The sequence below is a fragment of the Eretmochelys imbricata genome, chromosome 7, assembly GCF_965152235.1.
Source record: "Eretmochelys imbricata isolate rEreImb1 chromosome 7, rEreImb1.hap1, whole genome shotgun sequence".
In the NCBI taxonomy this organism is placed as follows: domain Eukaryota; kingdom Metazoa; phylum Chordata; order Testudines; family Cheloniidae; genus Eretmochelys; species Eretmochelys imbricata.
In genome coordinates this window covers 32,712,591-32,731,008 of record NC_135578.1, presented here as the reverse complement: position 1 = coordinate 32,731,008, position 18,418 = coordinate 32,712,591, and the positions used below count along the sequence as shown (strand labels likewise).

General features: G+C 49.9%; 1 protein-coding gene across 2 annotated transcripts; it reads right to left on the bottom strand.

Annotated features, from left to right (window-relative positions):
• Window positions 1–2,366: 2,366 nt before the first annotated feature.
• On the bottom strand, window positions 2,367–6,316 carry TIGD3 (tigger transposable element derived 3). Of its 2 annotated transcripts, none has more exons than XM_077822739.1 (2): window positions 6,229–6,316; window positions 2,367–5,001 (listed from the first exon to the last, which is right to left on the bottom strand). In XM_077822739.1, exon 2 carries the CDS (start codon window positions 4,944–4,946, stop codon window positions 3,489–3,491), a length of 1,458 nt encoding a protein of 485 aa, XP_077678865.1. In that variant the 5' UTR covers window positions 4,947–5,001; window positions 6,229–6,316; the 3' UTR covers window positions 2,367–3,488. The 2 variants fall into 2 exon arrangements, with proteins under 2 accessions (XP_077678865.1, XP_077678866.1); XM_077822740.1 differs by having other exon boundaries at window positions 2,367–4,953; window positions 6,229–6,299.
• Between the last annotated feature and the right edge of the window lie 12,102 nt (window positions 6,317–18,418).

The following is an 18,418-nucleotide window of genomic DNA, read 5'->3' as shown; positions in this document are numbered from 1 at the left end:
TTTTGCAGAAAGCACCTGCTTCCCCTGGGAAATGTCTGCGCATTTTTTGTATTGGTTTGGTGTGGTGTGTTGTGTGTGTGTTTGTTTTTTTTTTTGGTCAAAAATCAAATATTTCAATGTGGAGATGCTGCTGCAATGCTTCATGGGAGTTTTAGTTCGGATGCCCCCTGTCCTTGTTTTTCCTCTATGGGCTGGTCTTTTCCAGACAGACTACGTTTCCAGTGAAGCACCCTTCCAAGAGGGAGGACAGCAGTGCATCATGGGAGATGTAGTCTGACTAGGGAGCCTGGCCTATAAAGGAGAATGGGAGCATGAGGTAACTGAAACACAACTCCCATGAAACACGGCGGCAGCAGTATCAACATGGTTTTTTGGGACAAAGTTTGGGTTTTGGCAGAAGTCTTTCAACCTTTGCTGAAAAAATCAAAATGATTTTTATTCATTTCCGTCAAAATTTTGCAAGGCAAACTCCCCCGTTTGGTTTACGGTGTTTGCTTTCCTGCAGCGACAACCATGGTGGAAATTTTGGAGAGGACGAGTCCAAACCTAGTGTATCTTAGGTATTGAAGGAGTTGTATGTGAATTCAGGGAGACCCTGGCCCTGCAGTCGGCTCTTAGTGGGGTGAACCCCTGAAGTAAACGGGGCTCTCTGAACATGGGTGCTGGAACAATCTGTATAGTGGGGGTGCTGAGCCATTAAACCAAACTGCAGATCCTGTATATAATGGAAACCAGTTCAAGCCAGGGGGTGCACCAGCACCCCCCTAGTTCCAGCACCTATGGCTCTGGAACCACGGCCCCAGACCTACTAACGGCTTCCTCTGCAAAGGGTGGTCTTTTTGCTGGAACTGACTGCAGCTCAGAGCCAACAGCACAGATACCCTCATTTCAGGGGAGAGCCTGAAACGTTGGTCATTGAACTGGATTGAAGTTTGCAATCTCGCACTTTTCCCAGCGCAGGAGGGCACATGAGATGATATTCCGTGGCCCTTGCAATCTATTAACAAGGTTTTGTTGTTGTTGTTGTTCCTGTAGAAGGACCCTGATCTTGCAAACTACTCAGGTATGTGAGTAAATTATTTATGGTCTGAGAGTGCCTGGCATTTCTGTCTAAGACTGGGGAGCCTCCCCCGCCCCCTTGGGCCAGGTGCTGCACAGACACAGGGTGACACAGTCCCTGCAAGAGCTGAGAGCCTGAATAGACGGAGGGAAGGAGAGGAAAAAGAGGCACAGAATGGCAAATTGAACTGCTCCAGTCAGTGACAGGGCCAGAAACAGAACCCAGGAGTCCTGACACCTAGCCCGCCCTGCTCTAACTCAGTAGATTCAGCTCCCTGCCCAGACCTGGGGATAGAACCCAGGAGTCCTGACTCCCACTGCTTTCCCATAAAGCTATCCTGGTATTTCCAGGTAACCGAGGACAAAGCAAAAACACCTCCCCAATCCTGGGGCTGTCGTCTTTCTGCAGCAGAACAAACTGGGCATGTTCAACTCTCCCGACAGTGAGTTAAGTTTCCATTGGAAAAATAGGACCATCGGCCATTGTCCGTGCGGCAAGCCAGGAATTCTGTCTGTGGGTCCAGCTCCCTGTGGCAGTACCATTTCCATAGGAAATATTGTACCATTTTACAGTGTGTGTTTCTTTAAAGGTGACTTGAAAAGAAGGTGGGGGAGGGGGAATTAATAAAATGAGGCATCTGCTCCTCTTTATGGCCTGTAAGTCTGGTTTGGTTATCTTGCTTTTTAAAGGTATTTTCTCGTTTATTAGGAGCATTACGGTAGCACTTAAAACCCCCATTATGCTGGGCCCTCTACACCTGGTGAGAGATGGTTTCTGCCTCCAAAGAGCTGAATCTAAATAGACAAAGGGTGGGAGAGGAAACTGAGGCACAGAGGATTTGGGACTTGCTCCAGGTCAGGGGCAGAGCCGGGAATAGAGCCCAGAAGAAGTCAGGACTCCCAGGGCCTGTCTACACTGAAATGTCAATCCAGGGTTAGTGGAACTGTAGGTCATAGATCCTGGGTTTGCTAACCTAGGGCTTGAGTGTCTACACTCCTTTGTAACCCCAGATTAGGAATTGTTGAACCCTGGGTCCCACCCTAGGGCTGCTGCATTATGCAGGCCCGAGTCCAACTACTGTGTCCCACACTTCTTTGCACCCTCCCAAAATGTGGCTGCTCTAGCCCTTTGGTCTTGGTGCAGGGTGGGAAACCTTGCCTGTCCAGAGGACAAAGAAAGTTGACCCATGGAATTGTGGGAGACCGTTGGCAGACTCCCAGGGCTTGAGTCCAATGGGACTCTACCCTGCAAAGCAACAGGGCTTGAACCCTGGGTCCCAGCTTAACTCAGGCTTGGACCCTCTACTCCTGTGGGGTCCTCTGGCCCTGGGTTAGTGCATTTGTGTGTAGATGGCAGGGGGCTTAGGCCTGAGTTCAAACTCTGGGCTTACATTGCAGTGTAGACACCATGCCCCACTCAGAGCTGGGGATAGAACCCAGGGAATCCTGAGTCCCAGCCTCCTCTGCTCTGACCACTAGACACCACTCCCCTCCCAGAGCTAGGAATAGGACCCAGGAGTCCTGACTTCCAGACCAGTGCCCTACCTCCTGACCCCCACTTCTGTTCACCTCTGCAGCCATGGAAGTTAAATCTTCCCATCCAAAGATCAGAGGCTGCTGGCTCTGGGGTGGTGTAGTACCTCATATTAGAACATCACTTCTCTTCCTCCCTTTCCTTGGATCCCTGGGAAGCTGAAGGATAATAAGGTGCCTAGAAAGGAAATCCATTTAATGCAGGGGCTGTTCTCCCCAATCGGGCTGGTGTTGCTATTGCTTTCGGGGGGGTCGGCTTTGTTTTTGTTGAATGCCTAGAGCTCAAACAATTGGGAGAAAAACTGTCAAAATTCAACTTCCCCCTTTCTTTCTTCCTTGGATTTATTTCATGCAGAAGTGCAGTTCTGTGGGCAAAAGTTTCCAAGCCTGAGTCAGGAGTGGGGGAGTGTTGCGGTAATTGTGATTCCATTAAGACGACACAAACCTGACTCAAGCCTGAGTTCTAAAGAGGCCTGGCCCCTTTTGGGGAGGTGACAAGCAGGACACCCTTGAAATGGGGGCACCCCAGAATTGCCAGTGGAAAATATTTGGCTGAGGATCCTGCTGAGGGTGGTGGTAACAGCAGTAACTAGTAATGTGGGCTCTTTCAGATCTTTATATGCCCATAAAGGTGCGCCCAGAAGAAAGAAAAGGGCCGGTCTCCAATTCCTCTCCCCCAGAACCAGCTCTCAGAGGCCATGGCAGAGAATGTGGACATGAATCCAGTCCCTCGTGCCCCCCAGTGGGGGATGACTCCAGCCCCCTAGCGCTCAGGCACTGCACGATTGGGCTGGAATCCCCCTCTCCAAGCACTGAGTCGGTGCGGTACAGGGCCACCAGCCCCTCCATGCTCCAGTGTTGGGAGGCCGCAGGAGGCAGTGTGGGGAGTTGGGCGCTCACTGGCAGCACAGCCGCTCCACCTCCTCCTCGCAGCTGTAGAACTGCCGGAAGACCCCCTCGGCCGAGCCGTTGCACTCGAACCAGCGCCGCAGGGTCCCCAGGGCCTTCAGGGCATCGGCCTTGGTGGGCAGGCTGCCAAAAAGGTCCTCCCCCTCCCGCTCCTCCTCTTCCTCCTCCTTGTAGGCCCTGGCTGGGGGCAGGGCTGGGGGACAGGCCAGCTCTGTCTCCATGTCAACGAAGCGCCGGAATTCTTCCGGGCTCATCCCCCTGGGGGGGGCATGGCTGGAGGGTCCCAGGGACCCCTTCCCCGTGGAGCAGCCAGCCTCCCCGAAGCACCGTTCCACCAGGGAGGGCTGGACTTTGTCCCAAGCGGCCGCCACCATGTGAAGGGCGTCCAGCACGGTGATGGAGGCGGCGATGGAGGCGGGGGAGCTGTCGGTCTCGTTGCCGATGGAGGACACTTTGCCCAGAAGCCTGCGCTTGTAGCGGGACTTGAAATCCCGGACGATGTCAGGGTGGAGCGGGCAGGGCGAGGGGCCGTCGTTGTGGCGAGGCCGCGGGGGCAGGAAGACCAGGCGGATGTTGGCAGGCTCCGGCTCGGGGCAGCACCGCTCGGAGCCCAGCACCAACGCCACACTGCGGTGCTGCCGGCCCATCTCCCGGTCAAAGTCTGTCAGCCACTCGGAGAAGAGCTCTGGTGTCAGCTGCCCGTCGGTGCTGCTGCGGTAAAGCACCGGCAAAGTTTCCGTGTTGACCCCAAAGAAACATCGCGGAGCCAGCCGCCTGCCGACCACCACGGGCTTCCGCTTCTCCGTGCCGCTCCCGTTCACGCACAGCGCCACGCACAGCCACTCCCTGCCCTCCCGCTCCCTGCCCTCCCGCTCCCTGCCAGGCATGGCCTTATACAGGAGCACCACCTCCCCGCAGCCAAAAACGTTCTCCGGGGCAAAATCCTTCAGCAGCTGGGGCAGGCTGAGGGAAGCCGGCGCCGGCCCCTTGTTGCACAGGGGCTCCGGGGCGTGGACAGCTCGTGCCGGGTGTCGCTGGCCAAAGCAGACGTTGTTACGGCGCTTCCACCGCACCAGCCAGCCGATGCTAGGCACAAACTCCTGGCCCATGATGTCCGCAAGCTCCTTGGCTTTCTGGAGCAGCATGGGCCCCGTGACATCCCACATCTTGGTGCGGGCGATGTGGAACCAGCACAGCAGGGCCTCATCGATGCTGCTGTATTTGGACTCCCGCTTGCGCTTCCGCTCCCGGTTGGCTGTCCCGCTGCACCAGTCAGCCAACAGCTTCTCCTTGTTCTTGCAGATGCGGGAGATCTGGGGCTGGGAGACTTGGAAGCGACGGGCCACCTCTGACTGGGACATCTTGGATTCGTCCAGCATCTCCAGCACCTGGATCTTCTCTGCCAAGGAAAGAGCATGAAGTTTCTTCTTCCCGTTCAGCTCCATGATGGCCCTGGAGTGGGAGGTGAAGGGATGTGCCAGGCACTGGGGGCTGGAATATCTAGAGGAGAAACAGGAGACCCTCCCACCCAACCCCCCCAGAAAACCCTGATCAGCCATTGGTAAGACAGGGAGACAGAATCCAAGGGAAACTTAATAACGCTGGGGATAGAACCCAAGTGTCCTGACTCCCAGCTCCTGCCCCCCAGCTCACTAGGTTCCATTCCCCTCCCAGAGCTGGGACTAGAGCCCTGGAGTCTTAGCTCCCAGAACCATATTCAGTTCACTCAGCCATAACCACCTAAATGTAATTTTAATAAATATGGGAGAGATTTCTGGGGAGACTGTCTCAGCTAGTTAAATGCCTAATTTGAAGGGAGCCACCCAGCTCAAAACTGCCCCCAAATTTAGGTTGCTTAAAAATTCAGCTTGTCCAAATGATGATGGATCGTACACTTTTAGGGGCAGGGATTGTCTTATTTCATGCAGCTCCTGGCACAACAGATGTCTCTGATCTCAGTCGAGCGGGGTCTGGTGCAGAACCATGGGGCCCCATTCTCAGCTGGGGGTCTGTGTAGTGCTTGACACAAGAGGGGCCCTGATCTCAGCCGGGGAGGAAAGAGGGGGCCAGTGCCCTGCACAATGGGGCCCTGATTTCAGCTGGGTGTCCTAATAGAAAACTTGTGCTGCTGTTAGTGACATTTTATTGTCCCCTTTCTCCTACAGTGGGCACAGCCCAAACATTGTCTCCATGGGGCAACTGCCATGTAAGGGGGAAACCAGGCTCGGCATTCCTCACCTGTAGATGGTTTTTAATAATAGGAGCCGCCCTGCTAGATAAAACCCATGGGCTGAATGGAACAGCCACCAGCACCCGCCGCTTCACAGGAAAGTACCGGGACCCCTGCAGCTGCGGGATGACTTGCCCTACAGGGGGAGGGGTAAGATTTTGCTCCTGACCCCAGTAGCTAGAGGTTGGCTTCGTGTCCCTTCCAGCTATTAGGAATCCGAAGTGTGGGGGAAAGATGCCCCGCAGACAGGCTTCATGTCAACGCCGCCCACCCCCCCCCCCAACACACACTCACACACACACCCCGTAGCACGATGCCCCCGGGGGGGGGGGCGAACCCGCAGCGGGCGCGGGGGGGGGAGGGTGGCTAAATCTGGCATAAGCTGCCGGGCAGGGCTGTGTGGGGGTGAGGACAGGACCGCAGATCGGCAGGCCTCGCGCACCGCCCCAGCTCCGGGGGGGAAATCCCCGGGCAAGCGGCCTTCGCTCTGTACGTACCTCGGCGGGAGACTGGTCCCCCGGCTCGTCAGGGGCCGTCCATCGGGGCCATTCCCGGCCTGGGGCGCTCCCGGATCCTCGACCCCCCTCTCCCCCCGCCCCTCCCGAATCTGTAGTTTTCAGGCCGCGGCGGCGGCGGCAAAAGCTCGGGGTAAAACCCGGCAGCCGGATCGCGGCGCTTCAGGCGCTCGGGAAACCCGCCCGGCGGCTGGTTCGGCTCGGCCGCCCAGGGTCCGGCGAGCCGGGTTTACACGCTCCTACCCTGGAGCTCGCCCCTTGTCTGGGTCCGGAAAGGAATGTAAATGGGGAAGCAAAGAGGGGGATTATGGGTCATTGCCTCGCCCCTTGCAAGGGCGGAAAGTCTGGGGGCTGTAGCGGGAGCCTAGCGGGCTTTCACTTAGCCGCTGGCGCGGCTGAGGGGTGGGTGGTTCTGCTCCCCGTAGGGAAGGGGGGTGAATTTCCCCGGCTGGCAGGACCTTGGGTGTGAAAATCCTACAACCAACAAGAGCAGGAGTTTTGTGTCAGATGGTTTGTTATCCCGTAAGGGGGCCTGGGCAGAGACTGCTGGCGAATGGCCCAGGCCTGAGCATGGTTTTACTGGAAGGAGACATGCTGGAGAGACTTTTGATTGTTGAGAGCCATGTATTTTTGGGTGCATATTTATCCTCCAGTCGTGGAACGGCAGGGCGTTGTCTGGCAGAATCAGGACTCCTGGCTTCTCTTCCCGACTCCCAGGCCCCCTGCGCCAGCCCACTGGGCCTCCCTCCCATGCACTGGAGCTTGGAACAGAACCCAGGAGTCCTGGCGGCCAGCCACCCCCATTCCCCTGCTCCAACCTGGGAGTTCCCCCTAGGGTGCAATGGGGGCCATATAGGTTAAACAACCAGCAAAGACTGTGAAAGAGGAAGACCACTAAAAACTGCCTTTAAAATGCTTCTAAACCAGCTGGCTGCTAACCCAGTCCTGGCTGCACAGGCATCCCAGGTGCTCTCTAGAGAGGAGCAGCAGGGTGCTGTAGTAAAGACTGGAGCATTGTTTTCATGTCATAAGCAACCTGTTGTTTCCTGTCTATCTTAGCACATCTCAGACTCTGTATTGGCTTTACATCCCTCTGAATAAATACAGATGGGGGACAGACCCTCAGTATCTCCATGTCTGTATCTACACTGCAGAAACCATTTCGGCCTAGCCCTGGTGTGTAGACACAGCCTATGCCAACAGAAGGCGGTTTTCCTGCCAGTACGGAACACTGCGTCCCCAAAGGAAATTAGCAACGTTGATGGAAGCCTCTTCCATTGGCATAGTGGCATCTGCACTGGGGATTTGGTCGGCATCTCTGTCAGTCGGGCATGGTTATGTCAATATCACTTTTCATTGTCGGCCAGGTTGCACTACAAATTTCTCCTGGTATGATGCTGGATGAAGTGGGGGAGAATTTTTGTGACATTTTTATACTGGCATAAAAGTCTATAGCTTATTTTGCTCAGGGAAATGGTATAAGCTATACCAGCAAAAGGACTCTCTTTGTATAAAGTATTACATCTCCTCTAGGCTGGGAGTGGCATCCCACTGAAAGACTTTATTTAGCCTCACAAAGAGAACTGGGAAGAGGTTGTGGACTATAGCACTGTACTTACATGGGGGAAAAAGAAAAAGGGTACTAGTGGCACCTTAGAGACTAACCAATTTATTTGAGCATGAGCTTTCGTGAGCTACATCCGATGAAGTGAGCTGTAGCTCACGAAAGCTTATGCTCAAATAAATTGGTTAGTCTCTAAGGTGCCACAAGTACTCCTTTTCTTTTTGCGAATACAGACTAACACGGCTGCTACTCTGAACCCTTACATGGAGGAGCGGCTCTTAGAGCGGAGAGCTCTGTAATGTAGCAAACAAAGGCAGGAGATCTGCTGGCTGGGGGCAGAAGTGAGAGAAATTCAGTCCCAAATTGTTAACAGTTAACCATTGGAACATTTGACCTAGGGATGGGGTGGATTCACTATTGCTTGGTGTCTGTAAATCAAGATCCAGAGTCTCTGTTTAAAATGCACACACTTGCTCCATTGCAGGTTATGGCCCTGAGGCAGGAATCAGTGGGTGACTTTTTTATTATTATTATTTTAGAATAAAAACTAAATTTTTATGGATTTTCACAAATTTTTTTCTCTCTCCAGTTTTCAGTGGCTTTTAGCTGAAATTTGTTCAAGGTTTTGTTTTCGTTTTGATTTTCCCCCAGAAAACTTGCTTTTGATTTTTTTTCTGATGGGGAAAAAATTGTGTTTTTCCCAACCCACAAAAGTGATTTTCAGTGTATTTCAGGAAATTTTACAGTTTAAGGCAGCTCTTGGCTGAAAAATTTTACTTTTTAATTTTTTTTTTTTTGCCAAAATATGTACATTTTTCTGCCAAAAACTATTTGGGAGGTTTAATGTATTGGTTTTTGGCAGAACATTTTATGTGTTTTGGTGGGTTTCATAGAAAATTTGGGCGTTTTTTTTGACATTTTTTTCCATTGTTCGCAGTGGCGTTGTAGCCATGTTGGTCCGAAAATATTAAAGAGACAAGGTGGGTAAGGTAATCTCTTTTATTGGACCAACTTCTGTTGGTGAAAGAGCCATGCTTTCAGCTCTGTGTAAGCTGGAAGATTGTTTCTTTCACCAACAGAGGTTGGTCCAATAAAAGAGATTACCTCACCCACCTTCTTTCTCTCAAATTTTCCACTGACATTTTTGACAAAACAAACAATACTTTGTTTCTGTCATCATTTAAACTTTCCCGGGGGATGAGGGGGGTGAATTTTCAATGAGCTCTGATGGCGTCTTTTCCCCTTGCTGAGCTCTACACCAACGCCTTCTAGCAAAACCCACATAGCTGCTCTGGCTGTCACAGGGTGGAGAGAAGGTGTGTGGGGTGGGGCATGGGAAGTGGAGTGTGTAGTTAGAGCAGCACTGGGGCTGCTCTCATTCTGTTCTGTGTGGATTCATCACAGTGGTATCTGGGCACCTTCCAGTGGGCCATTGAGCAGCATGACTCCACAGCTGTCATATAGGGTTTCTTCTCCCCTCCTCTCCCAGGGGGAGAACCACGAGCAGTGGAATGTCTTGTTTTGGTAGGGTGTTTTAATATAGCTGTTGCTCTCTATTTGTATTAGAGAAGGCAGGGCAAGGAGAGGCACCTTGCACTTGGAGTAGAAGGTGGTGAGGTTTGGGATGGGTCTTAGCTCCTCAGGGAGCTCATTCTACAACAACCCCTCCCCGAAAGATGTGTCGCCTCGCACAGATGAGCTTTACCCTTAGTGTAAGGAGTGCCACTGGGCCAGAGGAGCAGAGTGGGGGTCTCCATCCTGGAATTACAGGCAGCCTTCTTGGTACCTTGGGTGCAAGTCATGGAGCCTGCAGGACCCAGACCTTGACCTTGATTCACCATTGTATGGGAAGCCAGGGCAGAGCACAGAGGACAGGGCTGATGTGTTAACAGTAGCCGGCACTGCTGAGGAGATATGCCGCGGCTGCCCACGTCAGCTGGAGTTTCCTAAGGGCTGAAGACATCACACCCAGGTCACCGCAGTGCTGTGGTCGAGCTGAGCAATGACCAGGGCTGAATAACTGAGGCCAGGTCACGGTTGGCCAGGCTGGGGCAACATCTCCGAGCCAGCCGGAGATGGTTGAAAGTGTTACTCACGGAGTGGGCACTGGTGCAGGGCGGGGCCTGACTCTGGCAAGTGCCAGGTGATTTAAAAACATCTGGGGGTTGAGTGTTAAACCAGACCAGCAGCCATGTAGCTTTGCTTTCTCTGCCTGTGATCAGCAGAGTTCAGGACAGCTGTATCTTTGAGCCCCTCATTGATTTGTTTGACTAAAGCATTTTCCAGAAAGGCAGCCAGTCTGGATCTGATGGAGAATCCACCCCTGTCCTTGGCAGGTTGTTCCAATTGTTACTCACCCTCCCTTTGAAAAAAATGTGTCCTGTATTGCAATGTGTCTGGCTTTCACTTCCAGCCTTTGGTTCTTAGTCTGCCTTTCTCCACTAGGTTAAAGAGCCCTTTAGGACCTGGGATTTTCTCTGTGGGAAGGTGCTTACATACATGATCAACTCACTGCTTAATCTTCTTTGTGATTAAACTAAACAGATCGAGTTCCTTAAGTCTCTTGCTGTCAGGGCTTTTTTCCACCCTTCTCAGTGGCTCTTTTCTGCACACTCTCCAATTTAACCAACATCTTTCCTAAAATGTGGACCCCAGAACTGGACGCACTATTCCAGTACCAGTCTCACCAGTGTCCTATACAGAGGTCAAATAACCTCCCTCCTCCTGCTCACTACTCCCCTCTTTATGCATTTGTGACTGGATATACCAGACCCTCTGAAGCACCCTGCTGGAGGCCTTGTGGCCCTGCCACACCCTGTCCCAAAACAGGGCAATGGAGAGGGTCCTCCAAGCTGCCTAGAGTGACTGTGTGAGACACAGCCAATCAGGGCCCAGGAGTCTATTATAAGATGAACTGCAGGGCCAGAGGGAATTCAGTTCCTTGCTGGAGCTGTAGGGGGTGAGTCTGGAGGGCTGATGGAGTTGCAGAACCCTGAACAGGGCAGCACTGCCAGAACCTAGGGAGAGCAAGAAGGCACCCTGAGCTGGTTACTGGGACTCCATTAGGCCAGGGCCCTGAGGTAAAGGTGCAGACGCTGCAGGGAAGTGACTCAGGGAATTAGAGAAACTGTGTGACATAGTTAAAGGGACACAGCAGACAGCTGTGATCTACAGGGTCCCTGGGCTGGGAGCTGGAGTAGTGGGCAGGACTGGGTCCCCCACCCTGCTAGCCACTGGGGGGAAATGGCCTGGACATTGAGGCACCCCAGAAGGAGAACTGAACTCTAGTGGCCCAACTGGAGAGCTGTAGCCAGGAAGCCCCAAGAGGATGAAGATATTATCCCTGCTCTGGGATAGAGCAGTGTCCCAGGGCTCCCTGCCTGGAGACAATCTGAGAGCTAGTGTTCAGGTGTGCTCAGAGTGCACCCTCTTACAGCATCCCAGGACTGGATCAGCCTGTGGTGGGGCATCCACCTCACACTGGCCAGTAAGGGGTAAATAAAGCCCTAGGGCGGCTGAGCGAAAAGCAGACAATAGGAGAGGGGCTGTGAGGAGTGGCCAATCAGGGCCCAGCAGACTCATATAAGAAGAGTTGCAGGATGGACAGAGGAGAGAGCAGGGTGAGTAGCTGCCTGGAGCTGGAGTAGGCAGCATTGTATCTGGAGTAGGCTGCAATGTTGTAGCACCTTGGACAGAGCAGTGCAGGCAGGACCCCAGGGAGAGGGGAAGGAGCTCCAGATGAGCTGCTGAGACTGAGGCGATTGCTGTAGCCCCGGGGAAGTGCAAACAAACACAGTGACACTGGATCAGAGGGTCCCTGGGCTCAGATCTGGAATAGTGGGCAGGCCTGGGTCTCCCCATTGTGGAAGTAGGAGAGTTTTTACTGCAGTCACCACTGGGGAAGTGGCTGGACTACTGAGGAGCTAAACCTCTCCCAGAAGGGGGACATGGATAGTGCCATGGCCAGAGGGTTGAGCCATAAAGAGGACGCTGCAGTTCCCGAGGCGGCGAGAGGGGCTGCAGGCAGACGGCAGAGATCGAGTGGCAGTGTGCAGACTGTCTACCTTGAGCTCAGCCCCAGAGCGACCTGGGGGAGGCGCCAGTCTGTTGGTGAGTAACACACCATGAGACAGCCCTTTGGGCCACTGTATTGCACTGGCAGCTCATATCGAGCTGCTTGTCCACTATGACCCACCCACCCCCTATATCCTTTACAGTCACTGCTTTCCAAGATAAAACCTTCAAAATGAAAGCCCATGTTTGCTTGGCATGGAAAACAGACCCACCTTGACATCCGTGCCCTTTCATTTAGTGAAAGGGTTTCCCATGGCATCTTTGGCTGTAACTTTTCTTCCCATCCATGTCCAGCTGCACTCCAGAAATGGCTGCATATCCATGGGGCTTGCTATACAGACATTGTGTCGCAGTTATGGGGGAAAGAAAGACCTTACACTATATCTAAGGATAGGTGGTATGAAGGCAGAGAAGTAGGAGTCAAGACTCCTGGGTTCTTTTCCTAGCTCTGGGAGAAGTGTGGTCTAAGGGATTAGACCAGGGGAGCAGGAGGGCTGGGAGTTAGGACTTGTGGGTTCCAGTTCCAGGAGGGGAGTTGGGGGAGAGGGGGGCTGGGAGTCAAGACTTCTGGGTTCTATTCCTAGTTTGGCTGTATTATGCATAAAATATTTGACGGTAGTTAACCTCCTTCTGGAGGATCTAATTAATGAGTCCACACCAGCCAGAAATGGGTTGCAAAGGACCCATGTGTGGGAAAACAAGATACAGCGTGATATTGTTTTGCACTGATACATCTATTCATCTTGGAGTAGGAATGGCTTCCCAGAGGTACAGTGGCTTTGCACACACACACGCGCTCAAGGCTGTGTTAGCTACAGGAAAGATGTACAAGCTCAAACTATCAGCCATCTTATCCTGTGTCTGATTACACCCATCAGCACTTACAGTGAACATCCTGGGGGCTTGGATGTGTGCCAATGAAGCATTACTAACCCCAAGACTGGGATAGCTGCTCTCTCTCATCTCTCACACATATCCAAGGCCTAGAGAAGCCTATTCCTTCACACAGTGAAGTCTCACATCTCCAGAAGCCCACTATGTATTCACCGCCAGTCTGGGTATTGCTTTAATATACCAGGCCTTTAATCTCGCTCGCCACCGCTTCGGTTCTGACCTCCTTTCTAAGAGCAGCTCTCTCCAGGATTGACAGAGCCTGTGAGACAGGCTTTCAAACAAGATTGTTGGGATCTCTTAGGGTTAAGTATAACAATAAGTTGCTAATGTGCTGACATGGTATTAGGGGACAAAGGCATATGTAGGCAATATTTTTGGGTCTAAATACATAAGTTACAGATTATTCTGTCTAATACATAAGTTGCAAATTCTTCAGTATTTCTTTGTCTAAAATATAAGTTACCAGATTCTTTCCTTCTCTGTTGCTCATAAAGATTGATAAGGATGCAGCTGCAAGAGAAATGCCCTTTGTGTAAAAGAAGGTAAAAGGAATGTTAACTTCCCCTCCCTCCCTTTCCCAGCTACATAAACCAGCCCTGGCTTAGGACCCCTTCTCCCCTGAGAACTGTTCATGGCCCCTTCCTCCCTCCCCTGAGAACTGCTAATGAGGAAGATTTATGGAAACAAATTGTTGCCAAGAAATGTATCTTCAAGGTAAAAGTAATGTGTAATGCTATGAGTAATAGACAGAGATGGCTTTACTAATAGTGGGTGTTTCTGTTTATTAATAAAGGGGTTTTGGGGTGTTGTAACAAATGTAGGCATGAACATACTAATCTAAACAAAAAGAGTGTTGTAATCAATGTGGTGCTTACTGGACAATTGGGTCCAGGGGAACAAGTACCGCAATAAAGAAGCCTGTACTCAAATCCACCTCTCGCAATGTTCCTTCTAATTTTTGACAGGCTGTGTGCGCAAAAAATTTCTTCTGTGCAAATTTTTGTGCGTGTGGTGTTTTGCTGTGTGCTTGGGGTTTAGGATCTGTTCCCACACAGCTTAGAGGGAACAGTGCCTCTGGGTCAACCTGCTTCTTTTTTCCTCTAACAGAGATCACAATAAATTTCAATCCTTGTGCTGGGTGCTGCACAGACCCCACTCCCTAACTCTGATGGGGCAGCAGGGGAAGCATAATTTCAGGAGCACCACAGAGCAGGACCAAGATTGGGGCCCTTTGTGCTGGGCCTTGCACAGACCATGACTGAGATCAGGGGCCCTGTTTTGCCAGGTGTTGCACAAACTTCATCCCTCCCCCCCCCCGCCCCTTGATAGGGGGCCATCATGCCAGGTGCTGCACAGACCCTGACCGAGTTCAGGACTCCAGTGGGCTGTGCACTGCCCAGCTGGTCCCTGCCACAATGACCTTCCGGTCTAAGTGGACAAAAAGGAATAATTATCCCTATTTTACAGGTGTGCAAGTGGAGGCAGAAGGAGATGAACAAATGATATGGCTAGATTCTCACTGGAACGTATGAAGGGAGACTATGCTAGGCTGGGGAAGACGCTTAAGGAAATCGAGGCTCAGGTGATCTTTAGTGGGATTCTGCCTGTTCCTAGAGAAGGGCAACAAAGGTGTGACAAGATTGACTATCAACAGATGGCTTAGGCAGGGGGCCTATAAGGAGGGCTTTGGGATGTATGGCCACTGGGAGGCATTCATGGACAGAGGACAGTTCTCTCGGGATGGACTTCATCTGAGTATGGAAAGGAAATAGACTTCTAGGATGGAGGCTGGCACAACTGATTAAGAGAGCTTTAAACTAGGAATTTGAGGGAGATGGTTGGGAGATGTCCAGGTAATCTCCACACGGGATTTTAGCATTGAGAAGGAAGAAAACGAAGTAAGAAAAGATACAGCCGTGGGTAGGAGAATGTATATAAGGAGGAAGGGCAGTGTGGATACCAGTCTAATAGGTTATACTGGCTGTAGAATGACCATGCCTAATCGGGTAAAGAATGTGAGCAAGGCCAAACAGCAAAAATTAAGATGTTTGTACACCAATGCGAGGAGCCTAGATAACAAAATGGAGGAACTAGAGCTATTGGTGCAGGAAGTGAAACCAGATATTTTCGGGATAACAGAAACATGGTGGAATAGTAGTCATGACTGGACTACAGGTATTGAAGTGTATGTGCTATTCAGGAAAGACAGAAGTAAAGGTGGTGGAGTAGCATTGTAGATCAATGATGAGGTAGAATGTAAAGAAATAAGAAGCGATGGAATGGATAAGAGTCCGTCTGGGAAAAAATTACATTAGGGAAGAAAACTACTAGAGCCTCCCTTGGGATAGTGCTTGGGGTGTGCTATAGACTGCCGGGATCTAATTTGGATATGGATAGAGCCCTCTTTAATGTTTTTAATGAAGTAAATACTAAGGGAAACTGTGTGATCATGGGAGACTTTAACTTCCCAGATATAGACTGGAGGACAAGTGCTAGTAAGAGGGCTCAGATTTTCCTAGATGCGATAGCTGATGGATTCCTTCATCAAGCAGTTACTGAACCAACTAGAGGGGATGCCATTTTAGATTTGGTTTTGGTGAGTAGTGAGGACCTCATAGAAGAAATGGTTGTAGGGGACAATCTTGGTTCAAGTGATCATGAGCTAATTCAGTTCAAACTGAATAGAAGGATTAACAAAACTAAATCTGCAACTAGGGGTTTTGTTTTCAAAAGGGCTGACTTTCAAAAATTAAGGAAATCAGTTAAGGAAGTGGATTGGACTGAAGAACTTATGGATCTAAAGGCAGAGGCGGCCTGAGATTACTTTAAATCAAAGCTGCAGAAGCTATCAGAAGCCTGCATCCCAAGAAAGGGGAAAAATTTCATAGGCAGGAGTTGTAGACCAAGTTGGATGAGCAAGCATCTCGGAGAGGTGATTAAGAGAAAGCATACAGGGAGTGGAAGATGGGAGGGATCAGCAAGGAAAGCTACCTTATTGAGGTCAGAACATGTAGAGATAAAGTGAGACAGGCTAAAAGTCAAGTAGAGTTGGACCTTGCAAAGGGAATTAAAACCAATAGTAAAAGTTCTATAGCCATATAAATAAGAAGAAAACAAAGAAAGAAGAGGGACTGCTAAACACTGAGGATGGAGTGGAGGTCAAGGATAATCTAGGCATGGCCCAATATCTAAACAAATACTTTGCCTCGGTCTTTTATAAGGCTAACGAGGATCTTAGGAATAATGGTAGCATAACAAATGGGAATGAGGATATGGAGGTAGATATTACCATATCTGAGGTAGAAGCGAAACTCTAACATCTTAATGGGACTAAATCAGGGGCCCCAGATAATCTTCATCCAAGAATATTAAAGGAATTGGCACATGAAATTGCAAGCCCATTAGCAAGAATTTTTAATGAATCTATAAACGCAGGAGTTGTACTGTATGATTGGAGAATTGCTAACATAGTTCCTATTTTTAAGAAAGGGAAAAAAAAGTGATCTGGGTAACTACAGGCCTGTTTGACATCTGTAGTAAGCAAGGTCTTGGAAAAAATTTTGAAGGAGAAGGTAGTTAAGGACATTGAGGTCAATGGTAAATGGGACAAAATACAACATGGTTTTACAAAAGGTAGATTGTGCTGTGCCAAACCAACCTGATCTCCTTCTTTGAGAAAGTAACTTTTTTTTTTTTTTTTTTTTTAGACAAAGGAAACGCAGTGGATCTAATTTACCTAGATTTCAGTAAGGCGTTTGATACCGTGCCACATGGGGGAATTATTAGTTAAACTGGAAAAGATGGGGATCAATATGAAAATTGAAAGGTGGATAAGGAATTGATTAACAGGGAGACTACAGCGGGTCCTCCTGAAAGGTGAACTGTCAGGCTGGAGGGAGGTTACTAGTGGAGTTCCTCAGGGATCAGTTTTGGGACCAATCTTCTTTAATTTTTATTACTGACCTTGGCACAAAAAGTGCAAGTGTGCTAATAAAGTTTGCAGATGATACAAAGCTGGGAGGTATTGCCAATTTAGAGAGAGACCGGGATATCATACAGGAGGATCTGGATGACCTTGTAAACTGGAGTAATAGTAATAGGATGAAATTTAATAGTGAGAAGTGTAAGGCTATGCATTTAGGGATTAACAACAAGAATTTTAGTTATAAGCTGGGGACACATCAATTAGAAGTAATGGAGGAGGAGAAGGACCTTGGAATATTGGTTGATCATAGGATGACTGAGCCACCAATGTGATATGGCTGTGAAAAAAGCTAATGTGGTCTTGGGATGCATCAGGAGAGGTATTTCCAGTAGAGATAAGGAGGTTTTAGTACCGTTATACAAGGCACTGGTGAGACCTCACCTGGAATACTGTGTGCAGTTCTGGTCTCCCGTGTTTAAGAAGGATGAATTCAAACTGGAACAGGTACAGAGAAGGGTTACTAGGATGATCCGAGGAATGGAAAACATGTCTTATGAAAGGAGACTCAAGGAGCTTGGCTTGTTTAGCCTAACTAAAAGAAGGCTGAGGGGGGATATGATTGCTCTCTATAAATATATCCGAGGGATAAATACTGGAGAGGGAGAGGAATTATTTAAGCTCAGTACCAATGTGGACACAAGAACAAATGGATATAAACTGGTCATTGGGAAGTTTAGACTTGAAATTAGACGAAGGTTTCTAACCATCGGAAGAGTGAAGTTTTAGAATAGTCTTCTAAGGGAAGCAGTGGGGGCAAAAGACCTATCTGGCTTTAAGATTAGACTCAATAAGTTTATGGAGGAGATGGTATGATGGGATAACAACGTGATTTTGGCAATTAATTGATCTTATTAAATATTCATGGTAAATAGGCCCAATGGCCTGTGATGAGACATTAGATGGGGTGGGATCTGAGTTACTACAGAAAATTCTTTCCTGGGTATCTGGCTGGTGAATCTTGCCCATATGCTCAGGGTTTAGCTGATCACCTTATTTGGGGTCGGGAAGGAATTTTCCTCCAGGGCAGATTGGAAGAGGCCCTGGAGGTGTTTTTGCCTTCCTCTGTAGCATGGGGCACGGGTCACTTGCTGGAGGATTCTCTGCTCCTTGAAGTCTTTAAACCACGATTTGAGGACTTCAACAGCTCAGACCTAGATGAGAGGTTTTTCACAGGAGTGGGTGGGTGAGATTCTGTGGCCTGCGTTGTGCAGGAGGTCGGACTAGATGATCATAATGGTCCCTTCTGACCTTAATATCTGTGAACATTCAAGTGGAAGGCAGGGACTGAGAGTTGGAACTTGTGAGTTCTATTCCTGGCTCTCGGAGCACAGTGAAATCTAATGGGTTAGAACAGGGGGTGCTGGGCTTCAGCACCCCTGGACTGTATTCCTGGTGCTGAGCACAGTGGCAGGGTTTAGTGGGTTAAAGCAGGGGGGCTGGGAGTCAGGATTCCTGAGTGCCATCCTGGTTCTAGGAGCAGAGTGAGCTCTCATGGATAGAGACAGGGAAGCAGGAGCCAGAACTCCTGGGCTCTATTCCAGACTCGCTCTGTGAACTTTTTTATTTGAGCATAAGCTTTCGTGAGCTACAGCTCACTTCATCAGATGCATACTGTGGAAAATACAGAAGATGTTCTTATACATACAAACCATGAA

Bases quoted from the DNA above. Each gene is read 5' to 3' on its own strand.
- TIGD3 (XM_077822739.1), bottom strand. From the start codon at position 4,946: ATGGAGCTGAACGGGAAGAAGAAACTTCATGCTCTTTCCTTGGCAGAG.